Below are 17,178 nucleotides of genomic sequence, written 5' to 3' on the forward strand. Positions count from 1 at the left end.
AGAACCTTTCTTTCTGTCACTGGAAATGATGGCATATTTAGTGTCACGTGCCCCGTCATCATTCCTTCTCATTATATATACCCATCACTATTTCTACCCATTAGAGTGAATGTGTGACCCTACCAAGGATTTTGTCATATCAGTGCTCATTTTTAAATATTTGGAGGACAATATATTTTTTGTTGTTTTTATTTGATCAAAAATACAGTAAAAGCAGTAATATTGTGAAATAATATTGCAATTTTAAATAACGACGATTTATTTTTTATGTGTGTCCCTGGACCACAAAATCAGTCATAAGAGTCTATTTTTTTAAATTGAGATTATTATTATTATTAATATCTAAATATTGAGAAAATCACCTTTAAAGTTGTCCAAATGAAGTCCTTAGTGATGCATATTACTAATCAAACATTAAGTTTTGATATATTTATGGTAGGAAATTTACAAAATATCTTCATGGAACATGATTTTTACTTAATATCCTAATGATTTTTGCCATAAAAGAAAAATCGATAATTTTGACCCATACAATGCATTGTTGGCTATTGCTACAAATATACCCGTGCTACTTATGACTGGTTTTGTTGTCCAGGGTCATAAACACACACTGTTCAATTCATGAAAAAATAGGGAATAAATGGCACATCCTTTGGGATTTAACTGCATGAGAGCATTAAAATGACAGGTGTTTCTCCCTGTTATTTATTGATGAATCTTTATGGATCGGTAGAGTACTCCTCAGAGGCCAAAAAAGTAATTGCATAGACTCTAGTCTTGTCTCGATCAACCTGGATTTGTTTAAAGTTGACTCAAGAGGCATTCGAACTGTTACACACAGAGAGAGACAGAGAGATTGATATCTATAGCACTCAATGAGTCACATGGCCCCCTGGAATCTGATCAATAAGAGTAGTAGTAATATTCAAACATAAATATCAATGTATATGTTTGTTTGAATGTGTATATATATATGTTTCTTGACCAGCAAATAAGCATATTGATTTCTAATTTATAAAGGATCATGTGACACCGAAGACTGGAGTAATGATGTTGAAAATTCAGATTTGCATCACAGGAAAAATATTTTTTTAAAACTGTTATTTTAAATTACAATAATATTTCACAGTACTACTGATTTAACTCTTTTTTTTTTTTACAAATAAATGCAGCCTTGGTGAGTATAAGAGACTTATTTAAAATCTTGACTTGCCAACTGAACAGTTTCTCCTGGAAATAATGTACATTTTCAATTTACAATCTCCTAAAGGTTCTTTTTGTCAATATTTAGCAGCACATTAGCGAATAGATAGCAGACATGGCCTAAAAGCCACAAAACTCATTTAATATCGCAAGTTAAATGTATTAGAGTCATTAGATCCATTAAATTCAGTTCGGCATTTTGTGGAGGATCTCCCATCCTCCCATGTTTCACTCGATATGGATCCAGCAGAGGGTAGTTTCTCCATCATACAAGCACCATACATCACATAATAGCTTCTTGTGAAGGATAGATAACTGGTTATCTTGATAATGTAAGTGTCTGCAATCTCAGCAGCAATCAGCTGTCCCCTCTTCCTCCCTTGGAGATGTTCTGCTCTCTCTACACTCAATACCAGTGGTCAGTACAAAAATAAAAAAACTACCGTGGAACTCCAAAAAGCAAAGTGCACCAAAAAATCAGCTAGTTGAGAGTCCAACCAATGTGACTTATACAGCACCTTCACATCAGTTAATCTGTACTGTCAGGTTTTGTCAAATGCTTATAATGTCAACATCAGCTTTTCTGCAGTGTTGATGTTGATGGCCTTTTCCTCCACAGCTCATTAAAACCGTACAAGGCCTCTACTGTGTTTGATATAAAGATGCCTCATCTAACCTTGAGCTCACTGTTTTTTTATCTTGGTTTTAGAATGTCCCAAAAGAGGAAGAGAAGCCAACATCCCTCACAGAAAAAGAGATTAAAGCTAAAATAGATGACTACAACTCCAAAGTGACGGAGAATGGAATGAAATTAGTGAGTACTAATTTGTCAACAAAGCATTTGCACTCAGTGTTGTAATTTGAGAATTTTACAGTGAGAAATGACCTGACTGAAGTTGCTTTGCTATCCTCCAGAGCTCAGATGGCACATACACTGGTTTCATAAAGGTTCACTTGAAGTTGCGCAGGCCCGTGACTGTATTATATGTGGACGGGAAGCCGCCAGGACCGTGTTCCTCTTCTGAAAGTTCAGATAATCGCACATCCTTTTACCTGCCCAACGATGCCGTTAAACAGCTACACATCAGCAGTACCACCACGGTCAGGGAGGTCATTCAGGGCCTGCTGAAGAAGTTCATGGTACAGGATAACCCACGCAAGTTCGCCCTCTACAGCCAGACCCGTCGAGACAGCCAGGGTAAGCGTTCAAGTGAAAATGATATATACTCTAGTATTGTATAATACTGCTGCCATGTTTAATACAAAGGTGTTGTTTGCTTGATTTTTCAGATCTTTTCCAGAAGTTGCCGTTATCAGAATGCCCACTCTACTTGAGGCTGTTAGCAGGTCCTGATCTAGAGAACTTGTCTTTTGTACTCAAAGAAAATGAGACCGGTGAGGTGGAGGTGAGCTTTCCTATTCTGTTTAAAAGTGTAATATTTTTTTGGAATATTTGCCCACCGCCATAAATATGATCAAGTATTTAATATCATTTAATGAAATCATTTTACTAACATATATATATATATATATATATATATATATACGTGTGTGTGTGTGTGTGTTTTATACTTTTCTCATCTGCTCTATCATTATGAATATAAACTCATTTTAGATTTAATCACACAATTTACAATGCATTCAAGGTACACATTTACATTTGATCAGTTTTTACTTTTCCTGGTAATCGAAACCCTAACCTTGGGTTTTCTAGTGCCATACTTTGCTGTTTGAGAAACAGGAAACTCTACAAAGCAGAAACAATTATATTTGTACATAATTTTTATTTTATTTTTTTTAGCCTGCTTTATCATTATGAAAATAAAAGCAATTTCTTGCTATGATTTTTTTATATTATTTTTCATGATAATGTAAACAAATTACTGTAATGTACTATAATGTAATGTATTACTGTAATGTAAACAAAACAAAATTAATGTTCTGATCAACACATTGACATAAGCCATGCAATTAACCTAACACATGCAAACAAAAACATCGGTTTAATAGACAGTTCTATTTCAGACAAATTTGCTAATAAGGTGTTCCGTCTTTTTTCAGTGGCATGCGTTTTCAGTCCCTGAGCTCCAGAACTTCCTGATCATCCTGGAGAAGGAGGAGAAGGAGCGCATGCGGCAGGTGGAGCAGCGTTACTCTGCCTACAGGGAGAAGTTGCTACAGGCTCTGGGTCAAGTCAAGAGCAAACCCGGCTAATGTAGGATAACAAATCTCCTTCACCCCACTGAGCCAACACTGGGCCAGCCTGGAGGACCAGTAGCCCAACAGACAAACTCAAAACCTCCACTCAGGACTTTGTACACGTTCTCAGCATGCTTCTGTGACCTTTAACCCCCAAAGACGGGCAAAGGGATCGAGACATGACTAAGACGAAGAGGAGGTTGGAACTAACGATTAGTACTTCAAGAGTAATCCTTCTCTCCAGAAATGGCACACTGTTGAAAGCCCAGGAATATGTTTCTGGCAGTCATGCTTTTTTGATATGAATGAGTTTCGTTTAATTTTTTCTCTTTTTTTTTTACATTGACCTTGTCTGTTTGCGTTTTTTACATGCTGCTGCTATTGCTGCTACTGCAAGTGTTACTTAAAGCATGACTTTCCCTTTGGTCTCTCTGCTTGTATCTACCGCATGTCCTCTATCAGGGAATATCTATATGAAAGAGCGGAGTAAAAAAAGTACTTCCTGTCCGAAAAGGAAGTGGGGAGACTTAAGTTATAGAAAACATGATGCCTGCGAAATATCAGAGGACAAATAGAAACCTTGTCCACATATCAAATTATACAGTTCATAAACAATTGTAACATGCTACTGTAAAAAAAAAAAAAAAGAATTATACTGTTTATACTGGAGATTGTCTTAATATAACTATAAACGTACTGTATTACTGATAATGTTTCACCCTACAGCTCAATATTTCACCCCACGGATTCAAAATATCTCTTTTTTTCTATTTAAATGATCAAAATGGCTGCACATCTCTGTCACAAAGCTCACTAGCCACTATATCTATTTAAAAAAAGTGTTTGAATAGATCTGGGCTGCTGAGCATGTTCAGACACAGACATTTTGAGCTCCTCTGGTCCTGCTTTTAGAAACGCTCAGCACTGACAAATCACCTCAGTCTCTCAAGTGCGCCACCAGTACTTAATGTGCAGGGAGCATCACTGGATGTGAGGATTGTGGGCTGTGGTAAGCTTTTCTGAATCACTTCGGCTTTTAGCACATACAGTAATACACAAGGTCATGTTAGATTAGAGGGCATCTCCTAGATCAGCACTCTGGAAAGCTCTGCGGATCCAAACCGCAAGCATCTCAATCTGTATTACACCAAAGGAAAACAGAACAAGCTCCCAAACTAAAGCTTTTATAAAGATCTTTCTGCTAATGTAAAGTGGAGTCTGGATGTCTGTGATTTGCACACCGACACAAACCACTGAGTGATCCACCAGTATGTACAGTAGTCAATATTGTTCTGTACAGGGAACAAGAGATGGATTTAACTTTTTTTTTGGCTTTGAAAATTAGCATATTTTATTGCGCGTCTGCTAAATTTGCGGTGAATTGAATGTGTCTGTGACACTGAGGGAATTTATTATTTGTGAAGAGCATTCAAAAGCACTGAAGCGGTTTTCCATATTGGTCGGGAATAACTGTGAACCCGCAATTTGATGTTCTAGGCACTGATATTTCATTTCTCTTCTCCTTTAAAAGCACATTTAAGTCTCAATCTCTCAAATAACCAAACAGGACATCTTTAGCAAGCAGATTTGTGATGGCAGAGGTCTGAGTTATAATTCGGACTGGTATGCTTGTAGAGGCACTTTAAAGTCATATGTTTCCATTTGGATCACTCTGCCCATGTGCTCGGCCTGTATATTTTGATCTTGTATGGGTACAGATCCTGCCGGACTGGAAGTATCACTTCTACTCTAAGCAAGCAGCAGGGCCTTGTATGTCTGCTCAGGATGCTTCTCCCTGACAGCCATGTTCCTGCTGGCAGTGCCTTTAGTCTCTGTGTAGTTTATCTTGACTGTGTACTGTACATATGCTCTAGATGTCCTTCCCTATAACTCCACGTTGAGAGAGTTCACACATATTCAGTGGCAGTAGCCAGGTGCTTTCAACGTCTGAGCCTTTAAGACCATGTGAGACTTTTTGGGACTAGTGTTTAAAATGATAAAGCGTGTGCGTGTGTATGCATGTGTGCGTTTGTTTAATTTATTTTTGGTTTAGTTTCAGTGTGTGTAAACTTGAATATGTGGACAAATCAGTACTATTGGGCAATGTTTTTTTGTTTTGTTTTTGAGTATCAAATGTTTAAAATGTATAGTAAGCTGTAAATATACTGAAGAATAAAATAAAAGGTCACCCTTTCATTGTGATGAGTCTCTTTTATTTACACTGAAATAAATGAAGCAACTTACTGGGGTTATGAACAAATCTGTAGTTTAAATTATACATCTAAAAAAATTAATGTAATTTTAGAAATAATATTTTTCTAAATAAAACAAGGATTATTGGAGTATGTTTTACAAGTCTTTCTACCTAAAAATGTCATGTTTTATTCAATGTTAGTTGCTGATGTTTTGTGATTAGTTGTGAAATTCACTAACAATTTCTGAGTGAAAATGAGTGAAAATCGTTTCTGCATAAATTTTTTATTCAGTGTACTAACAATTCTGAAGTTTAAAATAAAAATATGTTTAGAAATAATAACTAAATATATATAAATAGAAATGAGGCAACCATCTTGGGTTACTCATAATTTTGTTTTAATTATTAGAAATGCAAAATAAATATAATTTTAGAAATATTAAAACAATAATTTAAACTGAAATGCATAAATTATTTCAAAATAAATTTATATTTTATTAAAATTAAAAACCAGTTTAGGTGCATGATATTACATTCTCACCCTTTTAGCTTTAAAAATCATGTTATGGTAATATTAAATACTGCATCACAAACTTGTCTTGTATTATGTGACTGATATAAGTTAGTGTATTTTTTATTTATTTTTTAATCTATAGAAAATAGACCAGTTTTAACTAGTGTAGCATCAAGGTTGCACAAGTCATGCACAACCAGCAGAGGGAACCCTAATCATGTAGTTTAAATGCATACACATCTTGCTCCTTGTGCAAAAGATGTCCAAAGATTATTTGTAATAGAAGCACAGAACTTGTGATCTGTTAGATACTGTGCATACTAAACTATGTATTTATATGGTACTGTGTAGCAGTACAAGGACAGCAATGCACAAGCACTATGTTTTCACAACTACTCAGTTGTGTCTAGAACAAATAAGAGAGGCCAAGGGTCAGATAGCTCATTGTGCACGTTTGTGTACACATGGCAGTTTACAAGAAAAACATGCTACTTTCAGTTGTAAACTTAGTTTGAACCGGCTCCACACTTTAAATAAAACCCACCTACAGGTTCAACAGCATGCCCATACTCGGAAAAGTCCTGCAATATTTTAAGGACACCCAGAAACCTTTTAAGTCCCCACAAAAAGATAGCAGTTGTGAGTGTCCATCATAATGTTAAAGAGCCCTGATGAGGTACGAGTGCTCACACCCATTCAGTCTGCTACTGAGAGGTCAGCCTGAAAACAATGTCAATATGTCATCTGAAGACACAGATATAGACAGGTTTCAGCTTCCCCTAAGACTGACGGCTAAGAATAGCATACTATGGCTGCGGTCCTGTTGTAAGCACACCCAGTTTAGCTCGACATGTCTCACCATATCACCCCTGTCACCCCTGCATGTGCTCTTCTGCCTGTGTTGATCTATATCTGGGCTGTAAAGAGTTTGACAACAACACCAGACTTGCCAGGGCAATTTAGGATATGCAGCACCACTTAGGATCACACTAGGATTGTTGTATCTTGCAATAAATCTTGTACCTTTCTTTTGGAGATTGCTGTTTTAGTTGTGCCATCTCTGTAACGTCATACTTCAAAATTCAAAATTTCAACAAAAAAATCTTCCACTTGCATTGATTAAAGGTTTTCTATTCAGTGATGCCATCATCATTTTTGAATACTGAGTGACAGTTGGTCTTCTTTATTACATTATTTGCATAGTTTTTTTTTAAATCTTCATTTTTAAACTGCAAAGTGGACACAGTGGACAAATATATTGCATATTAGCTATTATCACTCTTTATCTCTGTATGTGAGTTTGCATCTTTTGTAGTTATTTAATCATTTAATTACAGTATTATTGTGTAACTGGAAATGCAAATCTAAACGAAAAAATTCAAATGCAAAAAAGTGCCAGAGTATAAAACCAACTTAAAATGGTGTCAATTCACTTACAGTATCTATCAACATTGTATTTAATAATATGACACACTCCAATAATCATTTTGTTTTTACATATACTAGTCACTACAGTATTGAAATTGTAAAGAAAAAATAATACTAAAAAAAAAAAGAAAGAAAAATAAATGATTTTCAGACAGACCATTTCATTAATGTATAGAACCTCCTTAAAATCTTTTTTTTCTTCTGCCCTTTAAACATTTATATTCCCTTTAAATCACGAACAAAATACTTTTCCAAGAAAAAAATACACTGTCTCACTCGGCTGTAAAACTAAATTTAATTTCCTCTTGCAATTTTTTGCCAGTCGCGTAAATAAAATATAAATGAAAACTGATGTAATCGAGTAATTTATATTCACGTTCCAGTTTCGTTTTGTTTATGTCTTGATTTAAACTCTCTCTCCAGTAAACAGCCCCATTTTGGCTCAACAGGCACTTCCTTGTATCTCAGCCCAATTGTTAAGCCCTGAAACTAAAGGAAGTTTGAGCCAGAATGGCGTTGTTTTGGCCGCGCCCCAGGCAGTCCCCCTGTTTGATGACGTCTCGCTGGGCGAAGCTGAAGACGCTCTTAGCAACAAGCTAAGAAACCGCACATCTATACGCGCACCATTACAGGACGGAACGCGCATCCAAAACATTCAGACGATTCGCGAGAACACTTGTTCGACACGTCGAAAAGTGTTTGGAAGGGATTGTGAGTTAATTTGACCTCCTTGTTTTTATAATGAAAGCAAGGTAGGCTTGTACTATCCGGAAAAGAGGAAACGCTAGCCTGAGCTTTAGCTGCCCGCTGTACCGTGTGCTCGGGCTGGGATGACTCTTCTGTTCAAACCAACAACGCGAAATTTAAGAGAGGGGAAGAGTGGAGGTGGTCGACATCAGTTTAATGTTTGGACTCAATCTCATTGTGCTTTGGGGAGACAGTTTGTCAAGACGGAAACGCTTTTGTGTCCCCTGCAACTTTGAGTCTTCATCATCATCATCATCATTATCGAGGACGACCGCTTCTCACCACCATTATTTTGTTTATTCTGATGCATTTGTGAATTTATTCACATCTAGCTCCATTATCTATGGGTTCGGACTTTGCTGGAAATACAGATACCTCTGTTACTACTTCTCCAGACTTGCAATACAGGTGGTCAAATTGATAAGCCTCGTGAAAACAGCTTAAAGGGGATCATGCCTGAACCCTGCAGCCCTGTGAAGTCGTCTATCTAGCCTCTGGACATCTGACAAGCTTCACCTCGGATATGAGACTCTGTTGATATTTTAATAATCTCGATAGAAGGACACTGCATTGTTGTTTTGGATGGATCTTGCTTTAGTGAAAACATTTTTCAGAGGAAAAAGAAATATTTGATGTTGACTGCATGCAACCATGATGATATTGAGCAGAAAACCAGATGGCCCCATAACTGCAGGTAATTATATCCATATGAAATGTAATATCCAGCTCTGAATTTGCTGTGGCTGGTCTTGGTTCCCTTAGCAAGTGAAGACTATTTGAAGACAGCCGATTAACTGTTATGAATGCACTGCCTGTGTTAATAATTCTTAGTTAATGTGTTAAAGTAAACAAATTTAAACAAGCTTCACAATCACATCTTTTTTTTAAATCCCAGCTTATAAAGTTGTCACATGTATGTCAGCAGTGAAAATGCATTGGACAGTGCGAACAATAGCCCCTACAAGGCCATATTATGTACATATTAGCTGTTTATACAATTGACATCTCAGTAAGTGATAGTAATGTGGTCTGAATGCTCAATAGGTGTATAGTATGTGAAGGTTTGTGTAGTTGCACATATATCAAAATGCCAAGATTGTTTAGTTTTTATAATGTTTTAAACCCTTTGGTGCTCATTTCATCAACCATGTAGTAATACAGCCTACTGGATTCATTATTTTAAAGGGATGCTCCTCTCAAAAATTAAATTTCTTTTTATTATTTACTCACCCTCATGTTCTTCCAAACTTTGATTTATCTCATGTGTAACACAAAAGAAAATGTTTGTGAAATGAGTCAGTGTTTTTTGTCTGTACAATAAAAGCCAATGGGGTTTAAAACCACGTTAGACTTTCACTGTACAGAAAAATAAACATTATTCAAAACATCTCTATTTGTGTTCCACAGAAGAACTAAAGTCATGCATGTTTGGACTGACACAAAACTGTCACTCTCATTTTTTTATGGAATTTGCCTTAAGGCAAAAGTGGTCTAGGTCATTAAGACGTTTTAATAACATAATCGGTCAGAGTTGTGGAAACTGCTGAAACTGAAATGAGTCATGAAGCTTGGTTTAATATGTAGCCACCTGCTGTGTAACATGCTCAAGGAACTGTCTGTTGTCTGGCGCACCTGCAACTTGGTTACATGCCTCCCTAAGGGGATTTGTTTCTCAGATGGGAACATTGTTTATTTTCTTTTTCTCCTTATGTTTGTGTAATAGAAATCCTCATTTATGTAATGGCTGTATTGGATGATGATGTGTTGAATGTATTAATATTTTTCTTGTGGATTTCACAATCTAATCCCAGGCTCATTTTCACTCTTTCTCTACAGCTCGCCACGGGGATGGTCTGTATGACTCGTACATGCGCACCGATCACATTGTGAACCAGGACGCTGATGTGAATGGGCAGAGTCCCTCTGGACTGCCCCCTCTCCCCAAACACACTGTAAGTCCTGACTTCCTCTTCCTCCAGATTCTCTCACCGGATTCTTTCAGCGAGCACTAGATGAAAATATTTCCCTAGTGCTCACATGAACAGTTCTAAAGAACACGGTTAAATTCTAAAGAACATCTTGAAAATCCAACCCACTGTGATGTCTCTTGTGTATTAGTTTTTCGATCTCTGATCTTTGAGTTTAATATGTTCAAATATTTTTTCACCCCCTAAGCACAAGTTCTGCTGCCACTTGTGCATCTCGGAATTTCGCACATTTAGACAAGTCTTCTTTCCTCATTCTGGTAGTGGTACAAGTTACATCTGCAGCACATCAAGTCTGTTTATTGTGCCTCACAGCATGTGTATCACATCTTTCAATAAATAAACCATGATTTAATAAAATTTCTATTTTTATGCTGAGCAAATAGACTAAAACAATATCAGGTGTTCAAACTGAACAGATTAAGCCTTTCAGTGAGGTCCATGTAGCTTACAGTATGATACGCCAATGTGGGACCGGAGATGATAAAGGATATGATAATCCGATTCTCCACTGTACCATTATGCAATAAGTAATTCTGCGTATGTGTTGGATCTGGAGACATTATTTTCAGTTATGAGACTATAATCACTTCTTTGCATGCTACTGTGCTGGACTTCTGTGATCATAAGGACAAGAGCAATGTAATTGTTTTTTACCCTCAGTGAATAATTAACTAGCAATCGGTCTTCTGTAAATGTTCGATAAACAATCCGGGTGGGGGGTGGGGGAGACAACTTTGATTTTCTGGCATTTGGGGTACAAGCAATCATGGCAGCTTCCAGTAGTTCCTATCATTTTTTTTTTTTTTGTTATCAACATTTTTTTTTTTCATACATAACATGTATGAAAACAACAGACAAATACTCAATATCTCAAAGTCCAGTCAAAGGGAGAGTAGTTCCTATCATTCAATTAGCCACTGACACAACAGATTTAATTTAGGTCATGTACTCCTTGTTTAGTCAACCAAGCTCTTTTTGTTGTGATTGAACAGCTGATGCATTTGGCTATGCAGTATCCTTCTGTTCCCAACACACTGGTTTCTATTTTTGTCTCACTCCTTGGAACTGCCTTTCCATGCCCCCTCCCCCTCTAAAACAATTGGCACAGTTACTAGGCACCTTATAATTTTATCTGCATGACCTAATTTTTTTGTCCTTTACTTTCTTCTTTTTCTTCTTGTGCTATATGCAGAGCCAAACAGGCAATGTCTTGGCCTCAACTATAAATCTTTGATAGTGGAATCTTAAATAGGAATTGGTCTTGGAGCAGTTATGGTACATTAAACACCCTGAATGTGAAAGATGGTTCCTCTACTCCTGTTCACTTAGGAAAGCCCACTGTAACTAGCGTAAGCAACCGCTATTTATGACATGCTTATTTTGTAAGGCAAAAGTTCAGGGCATATTTAATGGTATAGTTAGGTCTAGTGGCATGGTTCTTCAACCATGCAGGAATTCTTTCCAAGCACTCTGCTAAAAGTATGTGTAGGAACTGTTATGGTGAAGTCCAACACAGTTTCTAAAAGAAAATTTCCACATCGCTTTGTTTTCCCGGTCTACTGAAATGCAGTTAGTTCTGTATTTAAATTGCATTTCTGTTTTATTTTGAAACATTCTGCATGTAATAATTATTAGATAATTAGACCCTTTCCTTCATAGGTTTTTCCTGTATCCCATGTGAGTATGAAAGTAACATCCTGTTCCACCAGTTTTCAGTTCACGTTCCAGTCAGACTGCAAAGATTGTGTCTGGCATTCTCTGTCGCCACAATTATCACTCATGCATCAAACCCCTCCACTGGTCTCATGTTATTCCCTGGGTTACTCGGCAGCTGATCAGTTCTGCACGTTTGCACTATTGATTGTTTAACACTGGTCTGATAAAACCTCAGAGTGGCAGTACATTGATTTTTTTTCAGTTCTACACAGAAACTAGAAGCAATAAAAGAAGCCTCCCTTTGATTTTGAACATCCATTCAGCTGAAAATAATGTTGACTTTGGTCAACCTCATTTTTGTTTTATACAACTTGATGTAACTGTTTGACAAACTGTTATATCTCTTTCCTTTTGAAGGGTGTGAACAAGCCTACAATGAAGGATCACCAAGCAATCCGTGGAGGACAGGTGAAGGTGAAATATGTTTGCGAGGACACCTACAACCGCAAAGTTAATGGTGTGAGCCAGCACAATGGCACAAGCCAAGTACCAGCTAAGCCCCAACCTGCAGTCTCCAAAGAGAGAAGTGTGGACAGCAACAGCTCTGTCAAGTCCTCGGAGAGCTCAACAAAAGTCACAAAGCTGGGCAGCCCAATGACCCCAGAACAAGCTCTCAAGCAGTACCGGCAGCAACTGACTACCTTGGAGCAGCAGGAGATCCACAACTACCCTGAGATCTATTTCCTGGGACCAAATGCCAAGAAGAGGCAAGCAGTAGCTGGGGGCACCAACAATAATGGATATGACGACGACCAGGGAGGATACATCCACGTACCTCATGACCACCTTGCCTATCGCTACGAGTTCCTCAAGGTTATCGGCAAAGGTAGTTTCGGACAAGTGGCAAAGGTTTACGACCACAAGTTACAGCAGCACCTTGCCTTGAAGATGGTGCGAAACGAGAAGCGCTTCCATCGGCAAGCTGCTGAGGAGATCCGAATTCTGGAGCACCTGAAAAAGCAAGACAAGACAGGCAGCATGAACGTAGTCCACATGTTGGAAAATTTCACCTTCCGCAGTCACATATGTATGACTTTTGAGCTGCTAAGCATGAACCTGTATGAGCTCATCAAACGCAACAAGTTCCAGGGTTTCAGTCTCCCACTGGTACGTAAGTTTGCACACTCTATTCTCCAATGCCTGGAAGCTCTCCATCGCCATAAGATCATCCACTGTGACCTGAAACCAGAGAATATCTTACTGAAGCAGCAAGGCAGGAGTGGGATCAAGGTCATTGACTTTGGCTCCAGCTGTTTCGATCACCAGCGTGTCTACACGTACATCCAATCCCGCTTCTACCGTGCGCCCGAAGTCATCTTGGGATCGCGGTATGGTATGCCTATAGACATGTGGAGCTTTGGTTGCATTCTGGCGGAGCTGCTAACCGGATACCCTCTGTTTCCTGGTGAAGATGAAGGTGACCAGCTGGCTTGCATGATGGAGCTACTAGGTATGCCACCTCAGAAACTGCTGGAACAAGCCAAGCGTGCCAAGAACTTTATCAGCTCCAAAGGCCACCCACGCTACTGTACGATCAGCACACTTAGCAATGGCACCGTAGTCCTCAACGGGAGCCGTTCTCGCAGAGGAAAAATGCGAGGTCCCCCAGGTAGCAAGGAGTGGGGGGCGGCCCTCAAAGGCTGCGATGACCCCACGTTCATTGACTTTCTGAAGAAGTGTCTGGATTGGGACTCTAGTACTCGGATGACACCAGTTCAGGCCTTAAGACACCCCTGGCTCTACAAGAGACTGCCCAAGCCTGCACCTGGTGGAGAGAAATCCACAGTGCCCAAACGGATCACCGAGCACAGCACCTCTTTTCCTACCATCATCTCCAAGGTACCCCCTGTCATGGGCTCAACCAACAACAAACTGCGGACCACCATGATGGGGGACTCCACTGGAAGTATACCTTTTCGCACAGTGCTGCCGAAGCTTGTTTCATAGAAATTCCTTAGCTTTTCAGGGATAAAGACATATGTAGCAGTTTTAGAAGTGGATTTTTTCCCCCCTTTGTTTTGGTTGGTTTTTCTAAATGAGTGTCAACTCAAGAGTTTCAATTTTTAATGAAGTGTAAACGAGCAAAAACAATTTTATACAACTATACTGTGTTTTTATCAAATGGCCTTCAGCGTGTAAAATGTAAAGTTGACATCAGGGCTGTTTTATTTACACCTTGGTCTTGAATTGAGTGCTGTTGATTGGAGTGGGTGAAATTTTGATGCTGACTGCTCATCCTGTCCTTTCTGAAGTTTACACTACTTCTGCTCAGATAAACCTACAACTTTTGCATCTCTTAAGGGCTGTTTTGCTGGTAAATGACTGTTAGTATTCTTTTCAAGGGCTTAGAGTGGATTTGTGCAGTTTTAGGTCAAACATCTGACTCTAATCTTCATTTAAAACAATTTTAAAATGTCTAGTTGGTGGTTTAAAGCCTATGTTATCATCTTAAAAATAATCTTGATCTAATTCAAGATGAGCACATTTCTTATTTAAACAGTATGCTTCCCCAGTCACCTGCAGTGAGAGGTCAAACTCTGTTTATGATTTGAGAAGCTATTGCTTGATAAGTTACCCTAGAACAAGATGAAGAAAGTTATATTTGTTTGTGTTAGAGTAATGCAGGTCACAGTGCTTTCTGATGGCCATGCCCATTTCTGGCATGTATTGGGAGAGTTGGGCACTATTTCACAAGTGTTGTAGGAATGTGTTTTTTATCAGTGCTGTTTTGAAAGATATTAGTCAGGTTTCACTTTAAGGCAACAGGCAGTGTCACGTGTTTTTCTGTACACGGTAGTATGTATTTCCCCTAAGCTGCTGTTGGGGGAAGGGAATTGTTGGCAATATTTTCAATAACAGTGTGCTGTTTGCACTGAGTGATGATGGATATGGCTAGTGCGAGGACTTCTTAAGCATATTCAAAATACTAGCTAACAAAAGGTTGAAGACATACATCCTTCGAGATTGCATTTGTCCTATGAACCTCTTTCTTGTCCAGTAATTTTTAATGTTTAGTTTTTATTTTGTCAGCAACTATTCTTGGCATTCATACTGCAAGAAAATATTATAAAAAAACAACATGACTAAAGATATAATGCAGGGTACTTGCCCTCCCCCAGAGCTTATAGCATCACAGAATGGTTAATTTCCAGTGACTCTGGTTGATTGTGTAGTCTGAAATATTTCTTCATAGTGGCCTATTTTGTTCCCTTTCACTCTTAGGTTTACAGGAGAATCTTGTTCTTTATACAGCCGAGCACGCAGCACATTCACCCACCCACAATGGCGCTGGTCAGTGTCTGCACTTTGAGTATTTGTCCTTGTGAACCCACTATCAGGGCAAAAGATATATGCATTTGGTTGTTCGGAAGGTTGTTGTATGATATAACATAAGCATGTTTTTTTGACACTGCCTCACTCTTTCTAGCTGTGAATTGAACACATAATGTTTAGAAGCTAATTGTTGCAAGGTAAGACACTAATCTGCTAAAGGACTGTGAAAATGAATGGCGCTTAACCATTGGCCCTGACAGGTGTGAGCAAAGCATCTGTGTGCTACCTGGACCAAGTGGATACCAGGCAAGTAGTTGTGAAAGTCCTCTTAATTGGAAGAACAACATTGTCTTTTCACGCCTCTTTCTCAGGTTTTAACCTTCCTTTGGGGTTTAATGGACATTCATATATGATTCCACACACCTAGCGGGTGTAAAGATGGTGATGATTTGGCTCTCAATAAAGCTGGGTTTCAGAAAAGCTTTATAGCTTTAGAGATGTTGGTGCTCAAATTAAAACAATAAACTCCGGGCCTCTATTGGTGTCTTTCTCCATTCGTAATCATTTTTGAGTTAATACGTGGTCTCCTGCAAAGTTTCAGTTGATCTGCTAATTTTTGGAATACATCAGGGAAAAGTGTCCAGGCAAAAGTGGTTTTAGTGTTGTTTTTCTACCTCTTTCTTGCTTGTGAAATCCATCTTGTATGCTGCAGAGAGATCTCTACCACACAAATAACAGCATCTCGCTCCACATCTTTATGCTTCACTTCGGCGTTCCTGCCTGTTTGCATTATCCTGAATTTTTCACCAAAGCACCCGTTCACTTAGCTGTCTCTTTGTTGTTCGTCTCGGTGCGTGGACCCCTCGGTTTGGGGGGAATCTAGTCTTGTGCCTTTAACTGAACACACTTGACTAAATCAAGGCTAAGCACGGGATGACTAATGTTTCTCTTCCAGCTTTAATGGTCAGGTTTTTGTATTGCTTTTATTTCACCCTTTTATACAGTTTTTACTGTTACTTGTGTTTTAAAGAGAAGTGAAAGAGATGATGTAATTTTCCTTCTAACTTTGTCTCTTGGCTGTTGGCTATGTGATGCATGATAATCACAGAACGCATGAAAATAAGTGATAAAGTGAAACCGGAGTAAATGACAAGATTTAAATAATGACAAAGTGTGTGTAAGTAACCAAATGAGCTTGTATTAGTTTCTTTTCTAAAAAAAAAAAAGAAATAAAATCAATATTACTAGTCTTTTGTTTGAAATCTGTCTGTTTTTCAATTGTATTTATTTATATCTGGTAGCATTCAAAGGTTAGTCACTCAAAAATGAGAATTGTCATCTTTCCTTATTTAAGGTGGTATAAACTGGAAAACTCACCTTATCTACTTTGTAAATGTATGTTATAGATGAATCTTTAATCCATGGGTTTCATCTTATGAATTTTATTTTTGTTCAATCAAAATGGTTCAATTTTCTAATCATTAAGCCCGTATACACTCAAGCCTGCATTCCTTATTTATTTGTTTATTTTTGAGTGCAATAGCAACATGTCAAAATCCATTCCCCTACCTACATTTGTTTCATTTTGGGTAATTCGTTACTCTTGGATATACGTGAAAAAGTACAGGATATGGTGCTACTTCAGTGTCAGTGCAACTTTAAGCTATTTTAATTAAATTTTTTAATTTTTAACTTTTAACTGGCAAACTTTACTCAAACCAGCAGGCTCCTCAACACACCTGTGAAATAAAATACTATGTTGGAATGTGCACTAAAACATCATTACAATTTGTATGAACATTACTTGCATACTTGCGTTATTCATGACACAAGTGTGCATAACTTCTAGAAGTCATAATTGGTCTTTGCCTTAAGTTTTAACTGTCTTGTCCAAAGTATTCAAGAGGTGCTTTGTA

At 38.1% G+C, this 17,178-nt stretch overlaps 2 protein-coding genes across 6 annotated transcripts in view; both read left to right on the top strand.

Annotated features, from left to right (window-relative positions):
- The window catches only part of rassf5 (Ras association domain family member 5), a 42,715-nt gene extending 37,117 nt beyond the window's left edge, over positions 1-5,598 (top strand). For all 5 annotated transcript variants that reach the window (XM_058790951.1, XM_058790955.1, XM_058790952.1 and 2 more), the window contains 4 exons: positions 1,913-2,017; positions 2,119-2,401; positions 2,494-2,609; positions 3,265-5,598. In XM_058790951.1, the coding sequence (XP_058646934.1) occupies positions 1,913-2,017; positions 2,119-2,401; positions 2,494-2,609; positions 3,265-3,417 (657 nt within the window). In that variant the 3' untranslated portion in view covers positions 3,418-5,598. The remainder of the gene's footprint in view (positions 1-1,912; positions 2,018-2,118; positions 2,402-2,493; positions 2,610-3,264) is intronic.
- Positions 5,599-8,050: 2,452 nt separating this feature from the next.
- On the top strand, positions 8,051-16,512 carry dyrk3 (dual specificity tyrosine phosphorylation regulated kinase 3). The gene is made up of 3 exons (XM_058791956.1): positions 8,051-8,979; positions 10,122-10,237; positions 12,347-16,512. Exons 1-3 carry the CDS (start codon positions 8,937-8,939, stop codon positions 13,934-13,936), a joined length of 1,749 nt encoding a protein of 582 aa, XP_058647939.1. The 5' UTR covers positions 8,051-8,936; the 3' UTR covers positions 13,937-16,512.
- Positions 16,513-17,178: the final 666 nt, after the last annotated feature.

Source organism: Onychostoma macrolepis, chromosome 11 (genome assembly GCF_012432095.1).
Source record: "Onychostoma macrolepis isolate SWU-2019 chromosome 11, ASM1243209v1, whole genome shotgun sequence".
Classification (NCBI taxonomy): domain Eukaryota; kingdom Metazoa; phylum Chordata; class Actinopteri; order Cypriniformes; family Cyprinidae; genus Onychostoma; species Onychostoma macrolepis.